Source organism: Meriones unguiculatus, chromosome 3 (genome assembly GCF_030254825.1).
Source record: "Meriones unguiculatus strain TT.TT164.6M chromosome 3, Bangor_MerUng_6.1, whole genome shotgun sequence".
Taxonomy (NCBI): Eukaryota; Metazoa; Chordata; class Mammalia; order Rodentia; family Muridae; genus Meriones; species Meriones unguiculatus.
In genome coordinates, this window is record NC_083351.1 from 29,974,599 (window position 1) to 30,000,620 (window position 26,022).

At 48.6% G+C, this 26,022-nt stretch overlaps 1 protein-coding gene across 1 annotated transcript; it reads left to right on the top strand.

The window, feature by feature from the left end:
• The first annotated feature begins 224 nt into the window (after positions 1-224).
• On the top strand, positions 225-26,022 carry Rimkla (ribosomal modification protein rimK like family member A). The gene is given in 6 exon segments (XM_021635027.2): positions 225-905; positions 13,405-13,635; positions 16,160-16,246; positions 20,751-20,954; positions 22,741-23,165; positions 23,167-26,022. Coding segments are annotated over 6 exon segments (1,167 nt in total). The 5' UTR covers positions 225-742; the 3' UTR covers positions 23,224-26,022.

Here is a 26,022-nt window from a genome sequence, read left to right on the forward strand (position 1 = left end):
CTGACCACCAGGTTTCGCGCTATTGTTTCCAGGCAGAATTTGCAAATGGCTAGGACCAAGGACAACCTGTACAAATGACTGAGTTGTAGGTGCAGGGGAAGTGACAGGACTGCGAGGGAAGAGGGACACACCAGGGGTCTTTAACTCCAGGAGGTCTTAGACCTGTTTTTATGACACTGAGGTCAGGAGGGCCAATTGCTGGTGAAACCGGGAGAGGATGCCTAGTGTAAGAGACGGAGGCCCTGAGAAAAGCATAAACATCTTCGAATTGTCTGAAGAGGCTGCCAAGACTCAGCTGCCTCCACTTCCCAGCCCAGGCTGCAGGCCAGGACTGGGGTAGACGGCTCTCTCTTCTAAGGGTCAAATCCAGTTCCGGAGGCCCGCCGTGTGACCTTGCCCGGCTGGGAGTCGTCTTTGGAGGAGGATAGCGGAGCATCTCAGACTCGCGCCTCTCTGGGGGAGCAGCGCCGCGCCCACCCCGCCTGGGGCCCACCGACTCCCGGGGACGCCCCAGCCCCGCCCGGCCGCCGCAGGCTGCGCATCTCCGCAGGCTCCCGGCCGCGTCCTCCCCGGGCGGCGCGACGTGCTGATTGGCTGGGCGGCGGCGGCGGCGCGGGGCGACCGGGCGCATTCGCCGGCGGGGGCTGCAGAGGCGCCTGGCGCGCGGCGCGAGCGGAGCCGCGGTGCTCGCCCAGGACGCGCCAGGGGGTCGCGCGGGCGGGCCGCCGCCGCCTCCGTCGCCATGTGCGCGCAGGTCTGGCTGCTGACCGACCGGCTCATCCGCGAGGACTACCCGCAGGTGCAGATCCTGCGCGCGCTTCGCCAGCGCTGCTCCGAGCAGGACGTGCGCTTCCGGGCGGTGTTCCTGGACCAGATCGCCGTCACCGTCGTCGGCGGCCACCTAGGTGAGCTCAGTCCCAGAAGGGCGGGAGGAACGCCGGGATCCCGTGAGCCAGCGGCTCCTCCGCATGGAGCCCTCCTCCGAGGTACCCCCTCTTTGCAGCATCCTGAGGTCAAGAGTTAAGAAGGTGCTTAATTCACTTAGGAGACGGGTTAGTGGGGCATTCACGTTCATCTGAAGCTAAAGGCACCAGACCTCAAATTGTAGATTTTCCCAGCACGGGTGCCCTGCCAGGCTGGACTCCGAAATGTAAGGAGCCAACCCAGAATCCACAAAATTGCTCTTAGGGCAGATGTTTGGGAAACTTTTCCAGAACTATGCGTGCACCACGGATGAACGCCCCCAGGCAGAACACTGTTCCCAAAGTGGGCGCCTAATTATGGAAGACAGCCCAGAAAGATTGAGATTGTCTCTGGAGTGTCAGCGGCGAGGAGAGACGATTGATGATTCTCATTAATTCGTCCACCTTCCATGGCGCGTTAAATTCTGATTCCCAGATTAAGTACACGCCCTCCAGACCTTACTCATCCTTTCAGTGCCTGGTCCAGGGGGATTTTGGGTGTTAAGACGTGGTTATCATCTCTGATTTCTACCTAACTGCATCGTTTTCAGATATTTTTATTTTCTTCAATGCATGCCTGTTTTGCATAAGCTGTCCATGACTTTGGAAACTCAAATTCACTGGCTTACATTCTGTGTTCTCAGCAAGCCCTCAGCTTCCAGCTATTTCAGGGGGTCCAGGGCTAAAGAGGGTTTGACCCTCTTGGATGCCTCTTAGAATGCTGTTACATATCATCTTGATTTGGTTCAGTGGGAGTCCCTCAGCAAGGGAAGGGATTCCGAACAGACTGCTTACAAGTGAGGTTTTGAGTACGTGTCCCTAAGTGAAACAGCTCAGTTGTGCATTGTTGATCCGTCAGTGTATTTAAGTCTTCCATATGTAGGATCAGATTGCATCTACTTTTGGAGGAGTGTACGCAAGCATTAGACACCTCGCATTTCAAAGCAGTGTGATTTAAGTGTAAAGAGTACCATTTCCCAAGTGCCGATTGCTAAAAGCCTCTCGAGTGGTCAGTGAACTACATTCCTGAAGTACTGGTTTCTTCTTACAGCTTTTCTGTTCCCAAGAGTCTTGGCTTCGCTTTGTGCATATCACTTTGACTTTGATATTAGGGTTTTGTTACATTTTTGCATCTCAGTTTTATCTGTATGGGTGTTTTGTCTCCATATACGACTGTGTACCATGTACATGCAGTGAGCGCAGACGCCAGAAGGGGGCGTCGTAACCCCTGGGAACTGAAGCTACAGGCAGTTGTGAGCCACCATGTGGGTTCTGAGAACGCGTCTTGGGTCCTCTAGAAGAGCAGCCAGTGCGCTTAACGGCTGAGCTGTCTCTCCAGCCCCCGCCCCTTTGAATTGTGTGTCTTATAGAGTTGAGGTTCTCCAATTTTGAAAAGTCCGTGCTTTTGCTACCATATTTAAGTAGAATGATCAGTCATCTTTTGGCGATGTAAACTAAGTCATTTGCTTACACATCTTTCCACTCCCCAATGAGCTTACTTGCTTGTTTTTCAGCTTGTGGAGATGTCGTTTTTTTGAGATACAGTAGTCAGATTTTCTAATCGTTCTTCAGTCTTTACATGCCCATCAGCAATTCTGAAAATGCTCTCTGGGTATCTAAAACTCCATTTCAAAGAATCAACTGTAAGGAAAGTGAAAGTTAAATCATAGTGATTCAGAAAGCACTTAAACAATTAAGTGGAATTCATGAGGGAAAGTATCTGTATTCACAAACCAGTTATTTCCTTTTAGCTACAGGAAAATCTGTATAGATGCTTTCTGGATGGATGGAGAAATTGAAGACAGGTTTTCATTGTTGTTTATTTTTTGGCTTTTTGACTTATTTATTTTTTTCCTCTTTGAGACAGGGCTCACTAGGTAGCCTTGGCTGGCCTGCAGCTTGCTATGTAGACCAGGCTGGCCTCAACTCCCAGAGATCTGCTAGCCTCTGCCCTCCACCCGCAAAGGGCTGGGGCTAAAGTGCAGTGCCACCACACCTGGCTCTGTGGCGGTTACTTTCCCTTCAGTGATCCACCCTAACCAACCCAGATTGGATGGGGTGGGGGCTTGTGAGGAAAAAGCAACGACCTTCAGGTGACTGAAGTAGCCCTATGGAAATCGTACCCCTTTACGCTCTGCTGGCTTCACGTTAGGAAAATCCTAAAGACCTTTCAGAATCTGCAAATTCTTTAGCCATTCAGTAAGTGCTTATTTTCCTAAATACAAGTGTCATACTATGTATAACTAATAAAAACAACAGTGAGAACATGACTACGTATAGTCATACATAGTAGGTACTTGCACAGGAGCGAGTGGCTTGCGCTAGGTTCTTCTCACTAATGAATTCTTGTAAGCATCAGGGAGGTAATTATGCACACAACAGCAGCTGGGAATTACAGCCATACTCGGTGCATTCTTCGGTCTTTTCATGCGTTAGTCAATGCTGGCTTCCCTGTTGTCAGTCTGAGGTGCCCATCTGGTTCCTCCCAGATGGTAGCATCCCAAATATCCCTCCAATCTAGCTCAAGCCACTGGTGTCTCCTGGAGTCTTTCCCAAAGCTCCCTGCCCTAGCTCCATGGAGGTATCTTCCACCTGCTACCAAACAATGTCAGGGTAGCCCCACTGGGTTTTCACCGTAACTTAGCTGTGTGTACAAGGCTCCTATCCCCCCAGTTGAGGAGTCTTCGAGTATTCGTTCCATATCCGGTACATAGCAGGCCTTCAGGTAAAGTCTGAAGTGTGAGGCTTGTAACTGTAAAGTTAAACAAGGTTTTTGTGCAGTTAGTGCCAGCGTGTAGGAGATCCTGATGAGATGAGCGTGTTTTTGTGGTGAGCTGCTGTCTGAAGCCAGGTCTGCTAGTGACGGTTAAGTTCTCTGGCCACCCTCAGGTCAGAATCAGCAACCAACTCAAGGGGGAAGAAAGAAAGAAAGAAAGAAAGAAAGAAAGAAAGAAAGAAAGAAAGAAAGAAAGGAAGGAAGGAAGGAAGGAAGGAAGGAAGGAAGGAAGGAAGAAAGAAAGAGATAGTTATGAGCTCATAACCAGAAGCAGAGAAAGTGAGTTTGACCCGGAAAGGCGGGGCATGTTAGCGCTTGTCTCCCAGGAGCTGAATGATTCAGCATTCCTGCTGCTTTCGGAGCTCAAGCTTCGGTGGCCATATCTATTTATTTATTTATGCTCATGCGGCCCCGGGGACTGAAGCTAGGGTCTTGTAGATGCTCGGCAAGTGATCTCCCACCGGACATTTCCAGTGCTGCAAAGTACTTTCTAGGTCAGCTTCTCTTTTATCTGTGGTACTAAAAATTAAACATTAGGCAAGCACCCTGACACTGAGCTACGTGCCTAGCCTTTTCTTTTTTAAGATCCAGTCTTGCTTCATTTCCAATTTAGGCTGGCCTTGAACTCAAGCTCTTTCTAATCTGGACTACAGGAAACCCTGCCTCAAAAAGAAAGTGCAGGGGGAGGGGCTGTGGGGGGGGTGTGGAGCCGGTCTTGGTGATCCACGACTTTAATCCCAGTGCGATCTCTATAAAGCGTTTCAGGCCAGCCATGGCTACAAACAAAGCTTTTTTTTTTTTTTTTTTTTTTTTTTTTCTTCCCCAAAAGAAGTAACTGGAGACCTCACCATCAGCAAGTGGTAATTCAGTTACTCTGTGTTGACGACTGGATAGGAATGATGAGTCTTTTCCCTTGCGCCTCTACTATTAAATTTTATTCTTATTTTTTATTGTTCACCACAATCCAATTTCCATTTTAGCCATTTCGCTCAGCAGGTATTTACTGAGCACAGTGCCAGGCAGTACGCTGGAAATATAGAATGGCAAATAAGAGCAGACCTGGTCTTCACCCTCACTAATTCATGCGTTTGCTTATTCTGTCGCTGTCTGCTGACCGTGTGTTAGGTATTGTTTTAGGTGCCTGAATAAAAGTACTGGAAAGTCACTGCCTCTCCAGGAGCTTACATTTATATTGAGGTAGAATATAAACAAGGTAAGTAAACGATTCAGAGTATTTCTGAAAAAGTTAAAGGGGAGGTGTGGTGGTTTGAATAGGAATGGCCTCCACAGAATCATGTGTGTGCATGCTTGGCCCGTAAGGACTGGCACTGTTAAGCAGTGTGGCCTTGTTGGGGTAGGTGTGGCTTTTTTAGAGGAGGTGTGTCACTGGGAGTGAACTTTGAGATCTGTTGTAAGTGACTATTAATATTTACTATTGATATATCTTCTGGTAAAGCTGCTGTTGATCCTAAACAGCTGTATAACCAAATCACCACACAGAGACTATGATTTATTTAATTAACCTAGAACACAATGCTGGGCAATAGTTACTCCATCCTAAACCTCCAAGCCCTCATAGTTTCCTAACATTTAGATTTCCCACATTATACTTGCTTTTAGTGATATATTAGGTCCAGTCCATCTCTCCATGTAGTTCCAAGATCTTTCCTCATGCCTCTGTTCTCACAGCTCTCTTGCCCTTTTCTTCCCACTCTTTCCTCTCTTCTGGCTCCTCCGCTCTCCCACCTACTCCTTCCTCTATTTCTCAACATTGTGGCTGGTTGTTTTATTTTGGCACATTTACACAAAGTTAAGACAGGTGATGCTTAGAAAAAGTATCACAATGCAATGTCTGGATTGAAACCAGAGAGTGGGGGAGAGAAATCAGCATTTGAATGAACAAAGTGTTCACATTTCAAAAGAACATTATACCAACAAGGTCAAAATCAAGCCTAATGGCTCACAGTCCTCTCCCTGCTGCCTACAGACTCAGATTTAGAACTCTCAGTTCCTTCTCCAGCACCATGTCTGCCTGCATGCCGTGCCTCCGGCCATGACAATAGTGGACTAAACCTCCAAACTGTAAGCCAGCCCCAGTGAAATGTCTTCCTTTATAGGAGTTGGCAAGGTCTTCGCAGCAATAGAAACTCCAGCTAAGACAGGAAGAGAGCAGGAGGTGGACAATGGCTGCAGTATGAGGCTGACTGGGGTGGTCCTCACCCACATGTGTGTTCTAGTCAAGAGCTGAAGGAAGTCGGGAAGTATACTGTTTGTTTTAAAGATGCTTCTTTAATGAGGAGCGAGAGCTGCACATATCTGTGGCCGTAAAGATAAGTATTTAGAATGCAGTTTGGAATTAACATTGGTGTAGGAAAATGGCCGTAGTAGGTTCTCTGTCAGGGGTCTGTGACCTCTCCAACCATGGGTAGCTGGTGAAGTTTACAGTACCAGCCACAAATTCACTCCTTTTGAGCAGGTCTGAAGTTCAATTAGACGGCTACTGGCTACCTCCAAGATGAAAGTGGCGCTCTTGTACCCTTGGGGCTCTCTTGCTGGGCTGGTCATTGTTGTGGTCCGTAGACTTTACCTCTGGGTAGGTTGCTTCTCTCCCTTGGCAGCATCTTCTAATAGTGTGAGAGCTAGTCCCCAGGGAAGAGGCTTGCAAGTCAGTTCCAGTTGGATTCTTCCAAATCCTGTCTGGAGCTTAGTTTGCTTTCTTTTGTAGTGATAAAGTTCCCACAGCAACTTGAAAAGCTGAGGGTTTATTTGACTTACATTTCCCAGGTCACAGCCCATCACAGAGGGAAGCCAGGACAGGACAGGAACTCAGGCAGGAACCTAGAGGTGGGAACTGAGGCGAGCCCCAGAGAGCTGCTTCATGGCTTATTCATCACAGAGGGAAGCCAGGACAGGACAGGAACTCAGGCAGGAACCTAGAGGTGGGAACTGAGGCGAGCCCCAGAGAGCTGCTTCATGGCTTATTCAGCTTGGTGTTTTGTTGTTGTTGTTGTTGTTGTTGTTGTCTTAGTATTTTTAAAGATTTGTTTTTAATTGTGTGTTTGTGTGAACACACACGTACATATCAGTACATACATGTGAGTGTGTGCCTGCAGAGGCCAGAAGAGTTGGATCACTCTAGAGGGGGAGTTAAAGGCAGTTGCCAGCTGCCTGATGTGGTTGCCGGAAACGGAACTCAGGTCTTCCGGAAGAACAGTGTATGTTTCTAGCCGCTGAGTCATCTCTCCAGCTCCATCCGCTTGCTTTTCCTACAGCCAAGGACCACTTGCCTGGGGTAGCATGGGTAGCACTGCCCACAATGGCCTGGGCTCTCCCACATCAATCATCAATTAAGAAAATTCCTCACATTACTAACTGGCACAGATAACTTCAGGTGGGTGTATTCATACTCAGGCCGGGGGATTCCCCTCCAGAGGGTACCAACTCACAGATCACAGACTTAACTTCCCACACGCTCTTCCCAGACTCCCCTCTCAGCATTTGTGCTGAGAGCATTACCACCTGTTTGGCTACAAGAGCCTAAATCGTGGTGTCAGGGCATCCTCGGGCAAACTCAAACTGGGGATTGGCCTAAAGCAGCTGCCAAATAAATATATGCTGAATGAGCACAGAATAGTCCGTGCATTGAGTCTGACCGTAGCTTCCTCCACGAGGGGCCTCTGAGTGTCTGGAGGGCAGCAGCAGCCTGCCTCACATTTGTGCCCTGCTTGGTAGGTGTGTCTGCCTCGAGCCAACAGTCCAATAAAGGCTGCATTGAATTGAGTGACCTCAGAAAAGCAGGGGGTGGGGAAGGAAAAGAGGCCGAACAAGTCACCCTGGGTTTCAGTGAGGTGAAGAGATTTCTTTGAGCATCTTCCCTCACAGAACCTCAAAAGGATAAGCACAGGGATGGCAGGATCAACCCCTGACTCCAGATGACTCCTTCATGGGAGGTGGTGGGGGCGGAGCCCAGAGAAATGGAGAGAAGCTGCAGTGACCCAAGCCTGCTGTACTCCGATGACACGGCTCCCTCCTAACACAGCAAACGTCCAGAGGGGGGGCAGGAGTGACCACGGAGGCTATCAATTCTTTCCTGGCACCTTCCATAGCCTCAGTGCCAGCCACAGTCCCAGGATCCTGCTAAATGCCAGTCTTAAAAGTTGCCCCAAGCGAGGGCCTCCCTTGCTCTCATCCCTCTGTGTCCTGCTGTTTCTGCTGCTTGCTTTGTACATGAAAGGTTTTTGTGACCCAGTGTACTGGAATCCAGGTTAGTGCTGAAGCTTTCTTTTGTGAAGCCAAGGGTGTGTGTGTGAGAGAGAGTGACTTGCATGTGTGGGCTGGGAAAGTGACTTACGTGGGTAGTCCCTAGTGCAAATCTGTGTAAATGCCAGGCCTCTGCAGTCAAATCTCTTCCTAGGGTCTGTATCATAGGATGGATGATAAATGAGATGGAAAATATGGACATTCTTAGGAGAATACGCAGCACAGAGCAGATAACTGCTCAGCCCAAGCACCAGCCAGAGTCAGATCTGACGAACAGCCAAGCGTCTCTTCCTCTGGGTGGGTCACAGAGAGTGGGGTTTTAAGTTTTAAAACTCTGCCTTTGGATCATGATTTGCTTCTTGCACAGCAACACTACATCTCCCTTGTAAAGCACATTTCTATGCTACTGAACACACTAAATGCAAAAGTTTACTTTTGCTGAATTTAATTTCATCCCTATACAGGTTATGGAAGCAGAGTTGATTCTTTGAAGAAGTAATCCTACGTTTTCCGCTCTGGGTCATTATTATTGGGTCGTGTCTGTTTGTTTTGTTGTTGCTTTAAGACCAGGGCTCACCATGTAGCCCAAGCTGGCCCCAAAGCTATGGTCCTCTGCAATGTCCGGCTTGACACAAGTTATCCGAGAAGAGGGGACCTCACTTGAGTGAAGGCCTCTGCCGTATTGTCTGTGGGCAAGTCTGTGGGGTACTGTCTCGATTCGTGACGGATGCGGAGGCAGCTTACTGCCTACTGTGGGTCATACCACCCCTGAGCAGGTGGTCCTGTCGGTCCTGGGATGTATAAGAAAACAGGCCGAGCAAGCAATGGGGAGTAAGCCAGCCAGCAGCACTCCTCCGTGGCCTCTGCATCAGTTCCTGCTTCCGGGTCCCCCCCCCTCGAGTTCCTGTCCTGACTTCCTGCAGTGATGTCCTGTTACCTGGAAGTGCAAGATGAAATAAGCCCTTTCCTCTCCAAGTTGGTTTTGGTCGTGGTGTTTATCGCAGCAACAAAACCGCAAGCTAGTACAGCAGTTAGCACCAGTAGACGCAGCATGTCTGGTTTATTTTCATGCATTTAAAACATTTCCAAAGGAAAACAGAATTCAAGAGGAAGTTGTGATATAGTAACCCATGAAAGTAGAAGATGGAGAATAGTGTTTTGCTTCCAAAAAGTTGCTTTATCCTAGCTGGGTCATTATACAAATCAGTTTAACATCTAATCTTTGCCCCATGCTATCTTATTGACTTCTTTGAGGTCAGAGTGATCTTCTTGGTTAATTTTTTTTTTTAAAGTGGTTTGAGGCTAAGCATAGTAAATCTTAAGCCCAGCCAGGCATCTGAGTGATGGAGGAACCCAGAAACTGCTTGTGTCCTTCCCTACCTCCCTGGGTTAAGGTGATACTGAGTCATGTCAAGTCCCTGGTTATCTGAAGGCCAGGGTAGCTTTCCTTCCATTCACCATGGCCAAGTGGAGCCCTGTCCTTCAGCCCACACGGGTCCTCCATTCCCTTGGCTTGAGGCCAGCAGATCACAATGAGAATATTAAGGGCCCTGGGAAAGCTGACGTGTTCAAGAAGCTGTATAACTAACTGCATTGGGCTTAGCAGGTGCTTACCTGGTGTCCGTGCCAACAGTGTGAATTCCTATGTGGTTAAAGGTCTCAGACTTTGCAGGCAGGTTTGCCAAGGAGCCAGCCCCAAATGCAAATTGTTTTTGGCCCCATGTGGCTGCTGCTCTTACTGAAGCCAGAGTGTGAAGCAGCTTTGTCTACCTGAGGTCACATTGTATCAGTGTGATAATAGCCAACATGAAGAGACTAAGCAAGGGCTAGTGGAAAGGCCCAGCGCAGGAGTGTCAGAAGTCAAAGATGTTTGGCTATCCCTTAGTATTTGCAGGAGATTGTTCTAGACCCTTCCGCTCCGGTCCAAAATCCATGAATGTTCTAGGCCTTAACACGTCACCTGCACATATCCTCCTGTATTTTAGCACACCCCCAGATCTCTTAGAGTACTCGATTCAGTATAAATATTATGTAAATAATTGTAGATTCTTTGTAGAGTTTTTTAAAGGTGGATGGGATTAAAACCCAGGGCCTTTGTATAACTGGTGAGTGGTCAATCACTGAACTATACCGGAAATAGTTGCTATACTAAAGTCATATTATTTAAGGAATAATGTCAAGAAAAAAAAAAGACTGAACATTTTCAGTATGGACATAAGTTAAGTTTTTCCAGTACTTTCTATTTGCAGTTGGCTGGATCCATTGATCTGAAACCCATGGATACCTGGAGCTGGTGCAACCCCAAACCTAACATGATCCTCGTGCACAGGGACAGACAGCAGCATAGGCAGGCGGCAGACCTGTCCTCCTGGCTGGCAAAGCCTTTGGGGTTCCGCCTTAACTTGTTGCATTCTTCCTTTATTAAAGGCTTCAGTGGGAGTGAGCCAGGCCCAGAGATTTACATTTGGAGGAGAGAGATGAAGTCCTGGTAAGACTTCCCAGGTGTCTGTCCCGCTGCTTGTGGAGGCTGGGCTCTCTCTCTGTGCTCTGTGGTCGGTATTCCCAGAAATGGACTGAATTCTTCTCTCCCTGTGCAGAAGTCTGTCCGTCCGTCCGTGGGCTCGTGCTGGAATTTGAAAGCTGGGTGCTTCTCTTGCTTCTTGCTTCTCTAAATTGCTTGTCTTTTGCCTAATTGTTTTCTCATTGAGTAGTCAAAAAGAAAAAATCGTCCTACCTTGCTTTTGGAAGGTCTGTGCCAAGACAGTGTCGGTGCCTTGTGTGTGTAATGTTTGGCTGGTTTTCAGAGGGTCTTTGGTCTCTGTCTCACTATGTCACGATGTGCTGGGCATTCCATATTTATCCACCATTTTGATCAGTGCGGTTGCCTTTCTTTTTCTTCCAAATTTGCCCTGTCCTCACTTTCCCACTACTTGTTCCAAGGGCTGAAGGGAGAGGGGATTTTTCAAACTGCAGGGAAGGCAGCTGCAGTCCTGTTTCTGGTGGCCGAGAGAGGCTAACCTGGCTTCTCACAGACCAGCCCTGAGACAGTTGTAGCTGCTGGGCTCACGGCATCCACAGGACTGCCGAGGAAAATGCGACTTAACAACTGTCCCTCTACAGCCACACCTTTTTAAAAGTAGTCAGTGAAACCATTTGGAATGGCTGGCTTGTAAGTTGGATCCACACAGTCCTTTTTGTGGATGGCTTGCTTTTTGTCTGGTTGGTTTTTTGTTTCAGAGATTTTTTTTTCTTCTTTTTCAGCTTAGAATTTCAATATTGATGTAGTCATGACACCATTGCCATGTAGCCCAAGCAGTCTGTGAACTCTTTATCCTCCTGCCTCAACATCCCGATGGCTGAGATCGTGGGTATGTACCACCATGCCTAGCTTAGGAGATAGTACTGTGTGGCACTGCATGGGCTTAGGAGAACCTCGAACTTAGGCCCTCACACAAGGTCAGCAAGCTCCCTACCACTGAGCAACACTCTACACCTGAATCCCTGATGGAAAAATTGTGACTTCTTTTGCATTTTGCTTTTTGGTGCAAGATATAAAAAAAAAAAATGTGCTATAAGTTAAAGCCTGTGATGTGGGTTGGTAGATTGTACTCTAAAGGTTTTCTTTAGAGCATTTGGGGACTTGCTTTTAGGTTGATTAGGGTGGAGACAGAGCCAGGAAGTCCTGAAACTCAGTTTTCATTGCCTCACACATTCTGTGCCCTGCCTCCCTCACTCCGCCCCAGCTGCTGGGTGTCCTGTCGATGCCTGGAGTAGACAAACCTGAGGGTGTCAGGGCTGAGAGACACCAAGCGTTTGCACGGCTGCCTCTACCCCTTGCATTCCCTCTGTACCACCTTCAAGTGCCCACTCCATTCTAAAGGAGTGGAAGAGTAACTGAGCTTGGCGAAGCCCAAACATATCTTCCTGCCACTTCTGTTCAATTCAACAAATAGCAGGTGCCTACCAAGTACCAGGTAGCATGCCAGGGCCTGGAGTCAGCACAAAACACACAGGCGAAAATCGTTTCATGGCTAGCTCTACCCCTTGGTGTCATGCGAGGCAAGCCAGAGAATTCTTCTGCACGGAAGTCCTTCAGCAACTTGTAGGCTGCTCAGGATCCTCTTGGGTCTTCACATTAAGCTGAGCCCACGGTTAGCTCAGAGTCAGGTAGACAGCCTCAGATCTTTTCACTTGTGTATGCTGCAGTAGCTTACAGTGAGTGTCATTTGATGAAGATGGAGTTCAGTATTTGCTAAGTATTGATTTGTTTTTTCATAGGCATTTTTAACTCTTGTTTTGTCATGAAGGTAATATACACCTAAAAAAAACATTCTGGAAAAATCCAGATAAATAGAAACTACAAAAAAAAAAAAAAATAAGAGTTGGGGGGATTGGCATAGGAGCCTGTCACTATAATCCTGTCACTTGGGGTGCTGAGGCAGGAATGTTGCTGTGAGACAAAGCCATATGGGCTACATAGTGAGTGCCAAGCTAGCCAGGCTTACATAGAAAGACCCTGTTGCAGGGGTGGGGGACGGGGAGAAAAAGGAAAAGAGGGAAGGAGAGAGAGATTTCTTCTTAACCCTATTCTTACTGTTAAAGTGTATATTTCTTTTCTTCTTTTTCAACCAGCATGTGTTTACATAGTTGAGGTCACAACGAATTAGTTATTTTGAATCCTGAAGTGGGTTTATTTGGGGGAGAGCGCATGAGTGGTGTTGGGAATTTCCCCCCTCTGTCAAATGAGTTCATACCGAGCTAGGAGTTGAACCCAGGCCTTGCACATGTTAGGAAACACTTTGCATAGCATCTTTAGAGTCCTGTTTCTCCATCTAACATTGACATGTATAAAACATTTGCATATATAAAATACAACTATATGTTCATAAAGATTCTCTAGCTTGGTGTCACATAGCATGGGTCTCAGCTCCTGAGGCAGAAGGATCTTGAGTTTGAGCTAGTTTGGGCTACATCAAAGATCTTGTTTCAAACAAAACAAAATGCAACGATAATCTGGAAGTGGTTGCATAATGTTGCAGCTGGTAGATTTTCAGTCATTGGAGAGTCTAGGGCTGGGTGTCACTAAGGCTTTTGTTTGAAGCTGTCAGCCTCCCAAGCCACTGGCCCCAGAGGAGGGGAGCAGAGCCTGACTACAGCTGTGCTGTGGACTCTTCTAACTTGCGTCACTCTTGGTGCACTGCATCCTCTTTCTCTCTGTTCATTCCTTGTGTCATAATCACGTTCTGCCCATTTGCTGGAGGGCAGTGGTGCCTACCGCCCTCTTGTGGCCACGATGCCCGTGAGGCAGTTTTGAGGCTCTCTTTTGGCCAGATGAACTCTGGAAGCACTTCTTCCGGTTAGCAAAACACTGGCAAGCGCTGAGCTCACTCTAGCCCTTGCTTGCAGGCCTGCAGCTGAGCCAGAAACCCCTGACCACCTTCCCTGATGTGGTGGTTGTCCGGGTATCCACGCCCTCTGTGCAGTCGGACAGTGAAATCACCATCCTGAGGCACCTGGAGAAGCTGGGCTGCCGTTTGGTCAATCGTCCTCAAAGCATCTTAAACTGCATCAACAAGTTTTGGACATTCCAAGAGCTGGCGGGACATGGGGTCCCCATGCCGGACACCTTCTCCTATGGTGAGTCTCCCAAAAATGTATCTGTGACTCCTTCCCAAAATACTGGTGTCTCTCTCCTCTCCCCCAGAAACCTTCCGTGTTTCTGGTAGCTTTTTCCCTATGAGTCTGTTTACCTTTGGGGAAAATTAACGTACTGAATACTGGCCAGTCCCTTGGCCGCTTCCTGTTTGAAGTCATTTGGTAAACCTGGACCAGCCACCATACGAAGATGTCTTAGTCAGGGTTCTATTGCTGTGAAGAGACACCATGACCAAGGCAGCTCCTACAACAGAAAGCATTTAATTGGGAGCTTGCTCACAGTTTCAGAGGTTTAGTCCATTATCTTGATGTTGGGGAGCATGGCAAGAGGCAGCCATGACGCTGGAGAAGTAGTTGAGAGCTACATCCTGATCTATAGGCAAGGAAAGAGACTGGGCCTAGCATGAGCTTTTGAAACCTCAAAGCCCATCCACCAATGACATACTTCCTCCAAAAAGGCCACACTTCCTAATCCTTCTAATCCTATCCAAGAGTTTCTTCTACTTCCTATTGGCTAAGCGTTCAGCTATATGAACCTGTGGGAGACATTCTTATTCAAACCACCGCAGAAGTTCTGGGCTAGAAGGGTCCTGCCCCCAGGGCATTCCCATGGCATCAGAAACAAACATACAGACAATTTCCACACAGTACGAGCAGTGATCAGGTGACAGAATCACTGTCTTTGGGTGGTACAGGAATTCACTGGTGAGCGCCTATGGAAGCCATCAGACATCCAGGACCACCTCCTTTATCTAAGAAAAAGATATCTCAGCTAGAGACAGCCTGCAAAAAGAAGGGCCAGGGACAGAGAACAGAAAAAGAGGCAGAGGTAAAGAGAGCATAATTAGCAGGTGGCATGGCTAGTAGCTGCAGAAGGTGAAGGATCCCCACGAGAGAGTTGAGGCTTGAGATCAGAAAGATAAGAGGACGCTGCACATAGTGTGCTGATGAGATAGCGGTACCCCAACAGGAACAGGAAGGTTCTGACCAGGAGGTGCCAACAAGTCACCCTGCAGATCGCGTTGGAGAGTGAATGACACAAGACAAAGCAGAGACAGGGAAGATACTTGAGAGGCAGTGAGCAGTGAACCTCAGGCTTCCGAATGCTGGGGACCAAGATTTGGAAGCCCTGTTGTGCCAAGCGGAGTGAGAGGCAGAGGAGGTTACTCTGTGTGAACATGAAGAATGAAAGCACAGAGGTCTAAGGGGTCTGCTGAAAGGGTTTGACATGGAATACTTGTTTTACGTATTTACTGCAGTGAAAAGATCAAACCGGGCCGTAATGCATGCCTGGAATGGAATCCTGGTACTTGAGGCAGGAGGATCATGAGTTTGAGGTCAGCCTAGGCTAGCTACAAAATGAGATCATCTCAATGAAAACAAAAGAATAAAACATAAAATAAAATTGGGGGGGATAAAAGAGAGAATCCACCATGTGGGTTCTGGGAATTGAACCCAGGTCCTCTGCAAGAACCAGCCAGTGCTCTTAATCAATGAGCCATCCCTCCAGCTCCAAGGAAATCTTCTAGGCAATGGCTGAAGAAGGGCCTGTGAAAGGAACTGGGTAGATGCAAGTTGAGAAGCAAGAGGAGAAAACAGCGAGGTCACAGAGGCCAATGGGAAGGATGGTGTCATCAAAGGCTCAGGTGGCTCCTCAGGACCAGAAGCTTGCTTCCACTCAGTGGTGGGGGAGGAACCATCGTGGGAGGTGTGAAGAGCTGAAGGGTGAGGAAGTGGCTAAAACTTGTAACTTGCCAGCAGCTTGGAGTTACAGGACAGTGTGGGGCCCCGCAGCAGGACTCCATTTGTTTAGGATGGGAGAGAACTGAGCATCTGAGGAAGTAGATCAGAAAAGGAATGTTTTGATGGTGCAAGACCTGTGAGGAGGTGACCATAAGCAGGTCTACTTCCTTGTTGGCCATGAGCAGGGGGCCAGTCACAGGTCCTGGAGGCTGCCTACTATGCACTGCTCCATGGCCCTCTCCGCTTTGCTCCTTTAAGGCCAACGGAAAATGCTCCTGAAGTTTTGTTTCCCTTTAAAGGATTCATCTGAGTAGAGCTGGCCCCACCGAGAATCATTTTCCTCCCCACCTTCGACAGACTCAAGGTTAAAAGAGTAGTAATGTAATCCCAGGGGTGATAACCTATGCTCCCATATTGACCGGCCTCTCTCCCACTCAAGGGAGGGGACTGCATAAGGGAATGTTCACCTGGAGGGGCAGGCAGGCAGCCATCCTAGCATTCTGCTCCCACAGCCATTGGGAAGGACCCAACTGTAAGAATGACACGAGAGTTACAACAGCTGGTGTGATGTTTCTGTCTGTGCAGGGCTTAATGCTGGCAGTGGCCTTCCTCTGTTCCCGCCTTGCACATCACAGGTGTGGTTTATGTCTGCTGGGTGTGGGTGGACTTGGACTGATTTCATCAGAGCATTCTAAAGGAGCAGGTGCTGGTCCAGCCTCTGCCCCATCGCCAACACTACTGATTCTCGCTTTTTTCTTGGCAGGTGGGCATGAAGACTTTTCTAAAATGATCGACGAAGCAGAGCCCCTGGGCTACCCGGTGGTGGTGAAGAGCACACGGGGACACCGGGGTGAGTCGTACTGCTGGGCTGGCTGCGCGGGCTGGCTGCGTGGGCTGGCTGCGTGGTCGGTCCGCGCAGCTGCACTTCTACAGCACAGGGACACCGCGCACGCTCACAGTGTGTTCCGTCCGCTCTGCTCAGTCTCCTTTGGCCTCTTGTCAGATCCCCATCTCTCGCTGAACTCTGGCAACAGAGGATCCCCTGGGCAGGTTTAGATGCTTAAGTCCCCAGCCAGCATATCTGCTCTTTCTTTGGAGTGGATTCTCAGAACCAAATCTGTTCTCCCTTGCTGGACACGCTCCGAGTCCCCATGTGTAGGCTTAGATTTTCCACCACCTATTTTATTTGAAGCTCTTACACGCCTTTATCTCCCCTCTACCCTCCCCCCATCTTATGTAGATTAGCAGGGAAAGGGGCTGTAGACCTCTTTTAGGTACTTCCTGTCGATTAGGTCGTTGGGTTCTTTGGGATATACCAGTCTCAGCCATCAGGATACCAGCAGTCCAGTCAAACAGCAAAGCAGCAAAGCAGTGGAACGGTTTCTCTGGAGCGTTTCTCTCCGCAAAAACCCACAAAGCGATGTAAAGTGTAGCACGGCAAAAAGCATTGTCCTCACTGTCTGTGGGCTTCTATTCATCCTTCCTCAGAGTCCGCACAGGGATGTTTTCCAGCTCACAAAAACCATGCCCCTTGCACAAGGAGGTTTCTAGCAACATCACATCCCTTTTCATGGGGGCTGTTTTCCTCGGAGGTTGGGAGGAGACGTTCCAGCATCTCACACTTAGGAAGAAAACAAAACAAAAAACATACACAACACAACTGAGTTTGCAAAGAAACCAGAAACTCCCACTTCACCCATGTTACCCGTTAGACCAAATCCACACTCCTCATCACGGCGCCAAGTCCTCTTCAGGCAGCCTCCTCCATGCTGTCCTCACACAGCGGAGAGACTGATTACGTGCCGCCTGGAACCATCTTCTCTCTTGACTTCACTAGAGCACTGTCTTGCTCATTTTTTCAGCCCAGCTCCTGACATCATTTCCTCTATCAAACCACACCCCTAGTCTCCCCACTACCACCACCTTTTTAGACGAAATCATTCATTCTTCCTTTTGTCTCTATAGCTCCTAGCACAGTGCTGCACTGCCTGGCAGTTCTAGCATTGAAAGCTGCTCAGGGTAGAGCAGCAGGCTTCGAGCACCTGTCTCCATCAGGCAGCGGTTCCCGGCCTTCCTGGTGCTGCGACCCTTTAGTACAGTTCCTTGTGTCGTGGTGAGCCCAACCATAAAGTTATTAAGTTGATACTTCATAGCTGTAATTTTGAGACCGCTATGAATCATAATATAAATATCTGTGTTGTCTTAGACAACCCCTGTGAAAGGGTCATTTGACCCCCAAAGGGGTCTCAGCCCACAGATTGGGAACCACTGCTCTAAGGCCTGCTGCATTGCTCAGTGCAGAGCAGGGGTGTGGCAGAGATCTCGGTAGGAGAGAGTAGTCTCCGCCTGCACTAGTTGTATGTCGCTCAGATGGCAGAGTACACTTGGGGTCACGGCTCCTGCAACAAGATGCAGCAGCCTGAACAGAAGCATGCTGACCCTCGCTGTGGTGTAGGGGCCAAGGTAGACACCCAAAGAGCGGTCAAGTCGCTTTCAAGCTCACGTTAGGCAGTGCAGACTGTCACATTGCAAGGTTTGTGAATAAACAGGCCCACGGGCTTCTTTGAGCCTCAAGAATGGGGCAGAGCTCACCCAGTCTTTCTCATTTCTGTTTTTAAACTTCTTAAAAAGTGAACTGATTTATATGTGTATGAGCATTTTGCCTGTTTATGCACGCTGTCCCACATGCGTGCAGTACCTGTAGAGGCCAGGGAGGGCATGGTTGTGAGCTACTGTGTGGGTGCTGGGAATCAAACCTGTGTCCTCTGGATGAACATCTAGTGCTATAGCCATTGAACCATCCTTCATTATTTCTCCTCTTCCTCCTCTTCCTTCTCCTCCTCTTTCTCCTTGCCTTCCTCCTCCTTCTCCTTTTCTTCTTTTTCTCCTTCTTTCCAAGACAGGGTTTCTCTGTGTAGCCTTGGCTGGCCTGGATTCGCTTTTTAAACCAGGCTGGCCTCCAACTCACTGACACCTGCCTGCCTCTGCCTTCCTGAGTGCTGGGATTACAGGTGTATGCCACTGTCCCCAACTTCTATCCTTCATTTCTGTTCTAAAATCTGGGTTATTCTATTCCATTAAAACACACACACATGGGGCTGGAGAGATGGCTCAGAGGTTAAGAACACTCGCTGTTCTTCCAAAGGTCCTGAGTTCAATTCCCAGCAACCACATGGTGGCTCTTAACCATCTATAGTAAGATCTGGTGTGAAGGCAGAATGTTGTATAAATAATAAATAAATCTTAAAAAAAAAAAGAAATAAAAAAAACACACACACACATACACAGACATACCACACATGCATACACAAACACCACACACACACACACACACACACACACACACACACATACTCACTCTCCAGTGGACATTAACTGCATATCTCCTGTAACTTTCTGCTTGGAGATCTTCAAATAACTTACTTCTGCTCCTCAAATTTCATTGGGTGTCTAGAATTCCATCATTTCAGAAATGACTGAATATTATGGTTTGTTTTATTTTGATGGTACTAAAGATGGAAGCCAGTGCTTGGTACCACTAGGCTACATCCCCAGCCCTGAATGCTGTCTATATAGTGTTGGGAGTTGCTTTTCAGTGTTTTATGCCACGTGTGTGTGTGTGTGTGTGTGTGTGTGTGTGTGTGTGCCTTCTACTCACCATCTTTCTACCCCCAAACCCCATCTTTTTTTTTTTTTTTAATTGCAAAGCTGTTCCACTTCCCTTGTGGTGGTAACAGGATACCTGGAGGAAACTTTTCCATTTTTGCCTAAGAGAATGCTCGGTCATGCGTGCTCATGCTGGAATTTTCAGGACAAACCTGTCTGGAATGCGGCGCAGACAGACCTGCTCACTGAGGGGCAGAGAGCAGGTGCTGGAGGACCTCGGGAGATTTCAGTAGCAGACAGGCTCTTCAGAGTCACGGAGGAATGCTCTTGGGGGGCGGGGACAGAGAGGGAGCCATTCTCTGCAGAACCAAGTGAGGATGGCCAAATAATAACTTTCATCCACTTAAAAGGAGGAAACAGGAACTGGGAAGATGGCTCAGTTGGGAAAGTGCCTGCTGAGCAAGCATGAGGATCTTGTCTTGACTCGGCCAGCACCCACCTAAAAAGCTTAAGTGTGGTGGAGTGGGCCCAGAACCCTTGCTCTGGAAAGGCTTCCAGTGAGAGACCTGTGTCAAAAAATAATATGGAGGAGCAGAGGGGATGGTGGAGATGGTGCAGTGGATATTGTACTTCCTGTGCAAACATGAGGACCTGAGTTGGAGACCTTAGCACCCACGTTAAAAGCTGGCCATGGCTTACGTGCCCCAAACCCCCAGCAATGGGGGTGGGGTGGGCAGAGACAGTTGGATCCTGGGAGCTGGCCGGCTAGCATCTGGTTCAGTTAAGGACCCTGCCTACCGGCGGTGAGGTAGACACTGACAGAGAAAACCACCTGACATCCTCCTCTGGCCTCCACACGTACGCGTGGCTGCACGCGACACCAAGCTCACATGCATGCATTGTGCATACACATGAGAGTGGGGAGCTGTAGAGCGAGGCACCTGACACTGACCTCTAGCCTCCATGTCCCCCACATACGTGAATAAAGGCACATACCACACACAAAAATGAAGGGAGGGCGTCTGTCAGAGCTTCCCTCCTGTGAGCCCTGAGGCCTGTCTGGTGGCGCAATCGTAGACTTTGTGGGCCTCTTACTGCGATGTGGCTGTCCTTTGCGACTCTCTCCATCCGCACTTGAGATTCCTCTAAGCTGTATTCAATTAATCATGTTCTGTATACAAAGACAAGTGTCCGCCCAGTGTGTGGTTTAGAGCATTTAGAGTGAGACAAGAGACACAGAGAGACAGACCAACTGAGAGACGTAACCCTGCATCACCTTGGGGTGGTGGGAAGCGCCGACTTTAGGAGTCTCGGGATCTTGGTTGGCCCTTTATCTGAGTTTCTGGAATACTTTATAGTTTAATTTTAGGAAAAAAAAAAAAAAGGAGCAGGCACAGCGCATAGCCTGTAATCTCAGTGTTCTGAGGAGGATTGGGAGTTTAATTTTAGGGCAGCATGGGTTATATTCAGAATAAGACTCCGTCTCAAGACAAAACAAAAAGCAAACAAGCAAATAAACAAAAATTGGGTGCCAGGAGAGAGGTGGTGGGGTTAAAAGCTGAAGAAAATAAGATTCAGTGCTCTTTGGTAGGAAGAAAGAGTTTCATCAAAAATAGGAGGAGCCAGTACACGGAAAGTTCCAGAAAGCAGGTACCTGTTTGGGGCAGGGAGGCAGGCTGAGGAGGTAGGACTGTAAAGACAGGCGCACAGCCTCCAGCATTCTCCCCTGCTCTCCATCTTTCTTATAGGAAAAGCTGTTTTTCTGGCTAGAGACAAGCATCACCTCTCCGACATCTGCCACCTAGTCCGCCATGATGTGCCCTACCTGTTCCAGAAGTACGTGAAGGAGTCACACGGGAAGGACGTCCGGGTGGTGGTGGTAGGCGGCCAGGTGATCGGCTCCATGCTGCGCTGCTCCACAGACGGCCGCATGCAGAGCAACTGCTTTCTAGGTAAGATGGGGCCCAGCAGGTCACTGGGCTAGTTGACCTGCTCACTGAACACGTACTCAAACCCTCTGCTGAGTGGGGATCTCAGAGAGAATGAGAAGGGAACCTTTCCTATGGCCTTGCCATCCAGGTGATAGACAGGAGGTCAAGGGCCGGGCCAGAAGACAGTCCTGGGTGTCAAGACACTAAAGTATGGAACCTTGTTGTGTAGATGTCAGGACTCCACAGACATCCATGAGGGGTTGACGAGGGAGGGATACGAGGACCAGCGTTTGGGAAAAGGTTTGTCTGAGTAAAGCATGGAAGGCATTAGGAGGGAGGTGAGGAGTTGGCTTTGAAAACTGCAGTCTCTCAGAGGGTTTACCACAGGCCTTACAAGCGATCCCAACCTGCAACCCAGATGCCCCCAAGAGAGCTGTGAATGCAGCCCATTGCAAAAGCACGACTTACTTAAAACATCAAGATTTATTTTCCTTGCTGGTTTGTGTGACTTAATTGCATAGCTCTCACGTGTAAATTTTGTGGATGGCAAAGTTATGGTACGGTGTGAAAGGTCCACAGAGCCAGGCCCTGAACCAAGGCTGTGGCCAGTAGAGATGTTCAGTTTGCTCTCACATTTTAATTGAAACTCATTTTCTGTCATGGGGAATGGAGACATCGCAAGAGAAACATAGATCCTTGTCTCCATCACAGAAGACTATGGTCAACCTTGGGGAATGGATTTGTGGAGATAATTTGGAAAAGGAAAAGCCCTCAGTTCCTTCCTGACTCAGCAGATGCGTGCTCCAAGTTCATTAACTATAAAAAAGCTCATTTGCTGATTGGGATCTGTTTCACTAAAAGTCCCCAAGCAGCCAGCCCCAACAGAGCCGGGAGGACAGAGATTATGAACAGTGGTTCTTAACCTCCCTAACCCTGTGACCCTTTAATCCAGTTCCTCATGTTGTGATGACACTCCCCCGCCCCCAGCCATAAAATTCTTTTCATTGCTACTTCCTAACCATTTTTGCTGTTGTTATGAATCCTCATGTAAATATCTGATATGTGGGATATCTGATATGCAAGCCCTGTGAAAGGGTTGTTAGACTCCCAAAGGGGCACGACCTACAGGTTGGGGACCACTGGATTATGAGGCAGTTCTTGCCATGGGCTAGCACGTGGTCCAGAAGCTGTGCAGGCAGACAGTCGTGAGATGCTCTGGCCACGCAGGCAAATTCTGCGTTAAGTCTGACGTTGTGTTGAGCCTGAGGTTGACAGTCTATTATTATTTTTTATTATTATTATCATCTTTTGTTTTCTGGTCCTGGGGACTGAACCTAGAGCCTTGTACATGCTGGGTGGGTGACCACACCCTCATGCTCAGCCCAGCATTGTTACTGATTATAAAGCATGTTGTTCCTATCTACTATATGATAAATAGATTATAATTCTTCATTTCCCTAACAACCATTTATTGATTATATGCTGTGTTTCAGGCACTGTGATTTTTCCAATACTTATTTTTAAATGTTTTGTGTATGTTTGTATGACATAGGTCTATGGGTGTCCATAGAGATCAAAAGAGGACACTGGATCCCATGGAGTTACAGACAGTGGCGACTCATGTGAAATAGGTGCTGGGGGGTCAAAGTAGGGTCCCCAGGGAGCTCAACTGGTTCTCTTAACCCCTGAGCCATCTCTCCAGCCCCAACTTTGTAACCTTTGTCACCAGTCCTGCCTCTCTGGAAAGTCCTTAGCGTCATCAGTGAGTGGCATTTATCACCTCCGCGTTCCTGTGCTTTCTTCCCAGGTGGTGTGGGCGTCAAGTGTCCACTGACAGAGCAAGGCAAGCAGCTGGCCATTCAGGTGTCCAACATCCTGGGCATGGATTTCTGTGGCATTGACCTTCTCATTATGGACGATGGCTCCTTCACGGTGTGTGAGGCAAATGCCAACGTGGGCTTCCTAGCCTTCGACCAGGCATGCAACCTAGATGTGGGGGCGATCATTGCAGACTATGCCATGTCCCTGCTGCCAAACAGGCAGGCTGGGAAGATGGCCATCCTCCCGGGCCTGTCCAGCCCCAGGGAGAAGAATGAACCAAATGGTTGTGTATCCGCTCAGGGAGCTGCAGAGAATGTCTATTCCATCACCAATGGGTCTACCTCTAGTGAGAGTGAGCCTGAACTGGGAGAGGCCCGGGATTCCTCAGCAAAAACAGTGGGGGCCCCGCCTCCCCATGTTGCCCGAGCCTGGTTACAGCATTAACAGGCTTGCCTCAGAATTCCAGTGAATTCTGCTTTTTTTTTTTTTGGCAGCATTTAAACCAAATCCTACTGCCTCCCTGAGTAGCGTCCAGTGAATTAGATCAAGACTAATGTGATTTCATTTGCACAGAAATTAGAAAATCCCATCTGGGCACTCTGCATTCTTTCTAACGGTTTGAACAAAGACTCATATATTTAAACAAAAACAAAACAAAACACACACACATACACTCACACACAAAAAACACTCACCAAGAACAACATCCCGAATGATCAACGTGAGCCCAGCATCCACTGTGAGCACTTGGATGGAATGGCAGGGCTTTCAGGCTCCGAGTCTGTGTTGCGGTCCCTGGCTGTTAAACACCTTCCAGCACGAGCTTGGCTCCTGGAAACGCTGTTCTCTCGGGCAGCCAGGAGATGGAGGCATGCGCAGACAGTCAGGACGCTCTGAGAAGGCTGTGAGAGGACGCCTCTGCTACCCCCGGTCTTACCACATTCCTCAGGCACTCGGGCCCGTCTCACTGAAGCGCTCCACTCCGTAGAAAGTGAGGTGGAGCCTTTTTTGACCTCAGCGGTTGGCATGCGTCCTGCTTTGCAACGGGCGATTTCTACAGACTGCTTGGTCACTCGGGATCCATACCCCTGCTTCCCCGACCGCCAGCTCCAGCAGCTTCACACACCTTTGCTGCCTTTGGCCTCAGCTGGAAATGCATCTGGATGAGCTTTGGCCACACACCGTTTTCTTGTGCACTCGAACTCAGCACCGTGGACTTTTCTTCTCAATGGACTCTGTTCACTTGTCACCCGGAACCAAAGGGGTTTTACCACAGAAAGTTACCGGACGATAACTGGCCCCCCTTCTGGACATGCTGCTGGAACCTGTCCTTGCCCATTTTTCCAAATGGAGACGTGGGTATTTGTGGAGGGGTGAGTGTGGCTATTGTAGCCTTGACACCAAGTGCTTTCCATGTTAACTCTTCAAGCAGTAGATGAGATCCTTCCCCTCAGAGGAGTGGTGGAGATGGAGCTTTGTGTTTCTGCTTATAGAAGGCCTAACTGAAAACAAGCAGTGACCAAATACACCCAAACACACCCGGAGTTACCTCACGGTGGCCACTTGGGAGACCATCCATCCTCTGGAGTTATTTCATGGCAGGTGCCAAGAACCTTGAGGACTCCTCTTTGGGGTTACCTCAGAAGCCGTCAAAGGAAAGAGGCCTCTTACGGCCTTGGTTAAGTTCTTTTACCTTCCTCCCCCAACTCCTGCTATCTGCCAAGGCAGTGCCAAGCTCCAACACCCACTGTATTTACCAGACGTAATGCTCTTCGGCTATTAAGAACTATAGACAAAGGACAAAGATTTTCCCATTCTGAGGAAGCATGTAAGTTCCCAGTTTCCAAATAAGGTTCTAGAAATTCGAGTTGGGTCAGCTACACTGGAATAACACACACGCTTTCCTTAAGGTATCCGCTTTGAAGGCAACACCCCCCAACGGGCACATAATACCTGCACTTACTCTGAGTGTGAAGTGTGTAGAAAGCCAAAACGATAACTTTTTTTTTCTTTCACAACACACATCTAAGTAGAAATTGGCCTTTCAAATGTTGCGGTTAAAGCCAGATTTCACCAATCAGTAGCTGTACAACCGAAAAATGTCGAAGAGGTGTCACACCCCACACCTGTAGTTTCTATGCAGTCTCGCCCTGGGGTGCTGCTTCCCTCTGAACTATACCCCAAGTGTGTGTCTGTACAGTTGAAAAATGACGACAGTTCACCCTGACTATAGACTAAGATGTGTATCTTCTCCTTAGCGCTCAGAGTGGCTCCAAAAGAAGTCTGGTCGTAGTTACAGTCCATAGTTTATAGACCACCTGCCGGAGGTGATGAGATGCCAGCCAAGCGGTAGCCTCGCGGAAGCCACACTCACCACATTCCCTGTTCAGTGCAAGCCTCTTCTCGTTGATCTGTGGCCACCGCAGGCCCCACCTGAGCAGAGGGGCTCAGGGTGTTTCCAGATTCCTTTGCCAAAGGAGGCCCATTTCCCAGCTAGCAGAGATGTCTGCCGTTGGTGTGATTGCCCAGAACTGACCCTGCCTAAAGGCAGACAAAGCTGATTCTCATCTGGATCCTAGGCCCCCCTCTGGGATTTCTATTCCACAGATGGCCATGGGCAATTACTTGGGTCTCAGCTCCATGGCCCAGCCATGCTTGCCACCGCTGCCTACACTTGCTGGGAAGAACATGGCGATGCAGAATGGGAGTCCGGTTCTGGCTCTCCCAGCCAGCTGACCCCACGAGCTCTGGGTCTCCATCTTTTCATTCTGCAGACAGAGAAAACGGCCTGTTTCATTTACCTCTCGAGACACTCTGAGGCTGAAGTGAGTTAGTAAGCACAGCTGTCCGTTTGCGGGAGGCGGTAACAGGCACCTCCCACGCGTGGTTTTTATGTTTCTCATCACTCCTCTGGGAGAGTTAAGAAAGGGAGAGGCTGTGAATTCTTGGCATTAGCAAGCTCAACAGTAGTAGGGGCCCGGATGTTAAAAAAAAAAAAAGCAGCTTCTTGGGGGCCTCTTTTCTAGCCAGAGATACTTGACAACCTGAAAGGAGGAACGTTCTTGGGGCAGCCAAAGAACCTTCTGGATGCATCCTGCCTAACCTGAAACCCTTGACTCCCATACGCCAACACCATGTCTTCCTCGTACTATAGATCCAAGGTGTGTGTGCGGTCTCCCCACTGTCTGGTCACAACGTCTTGAAACTGGTCAAAACTTGAATGTCAATAGCTCAGTCACTCAGAATATACATGATTCTGCACTTGGGA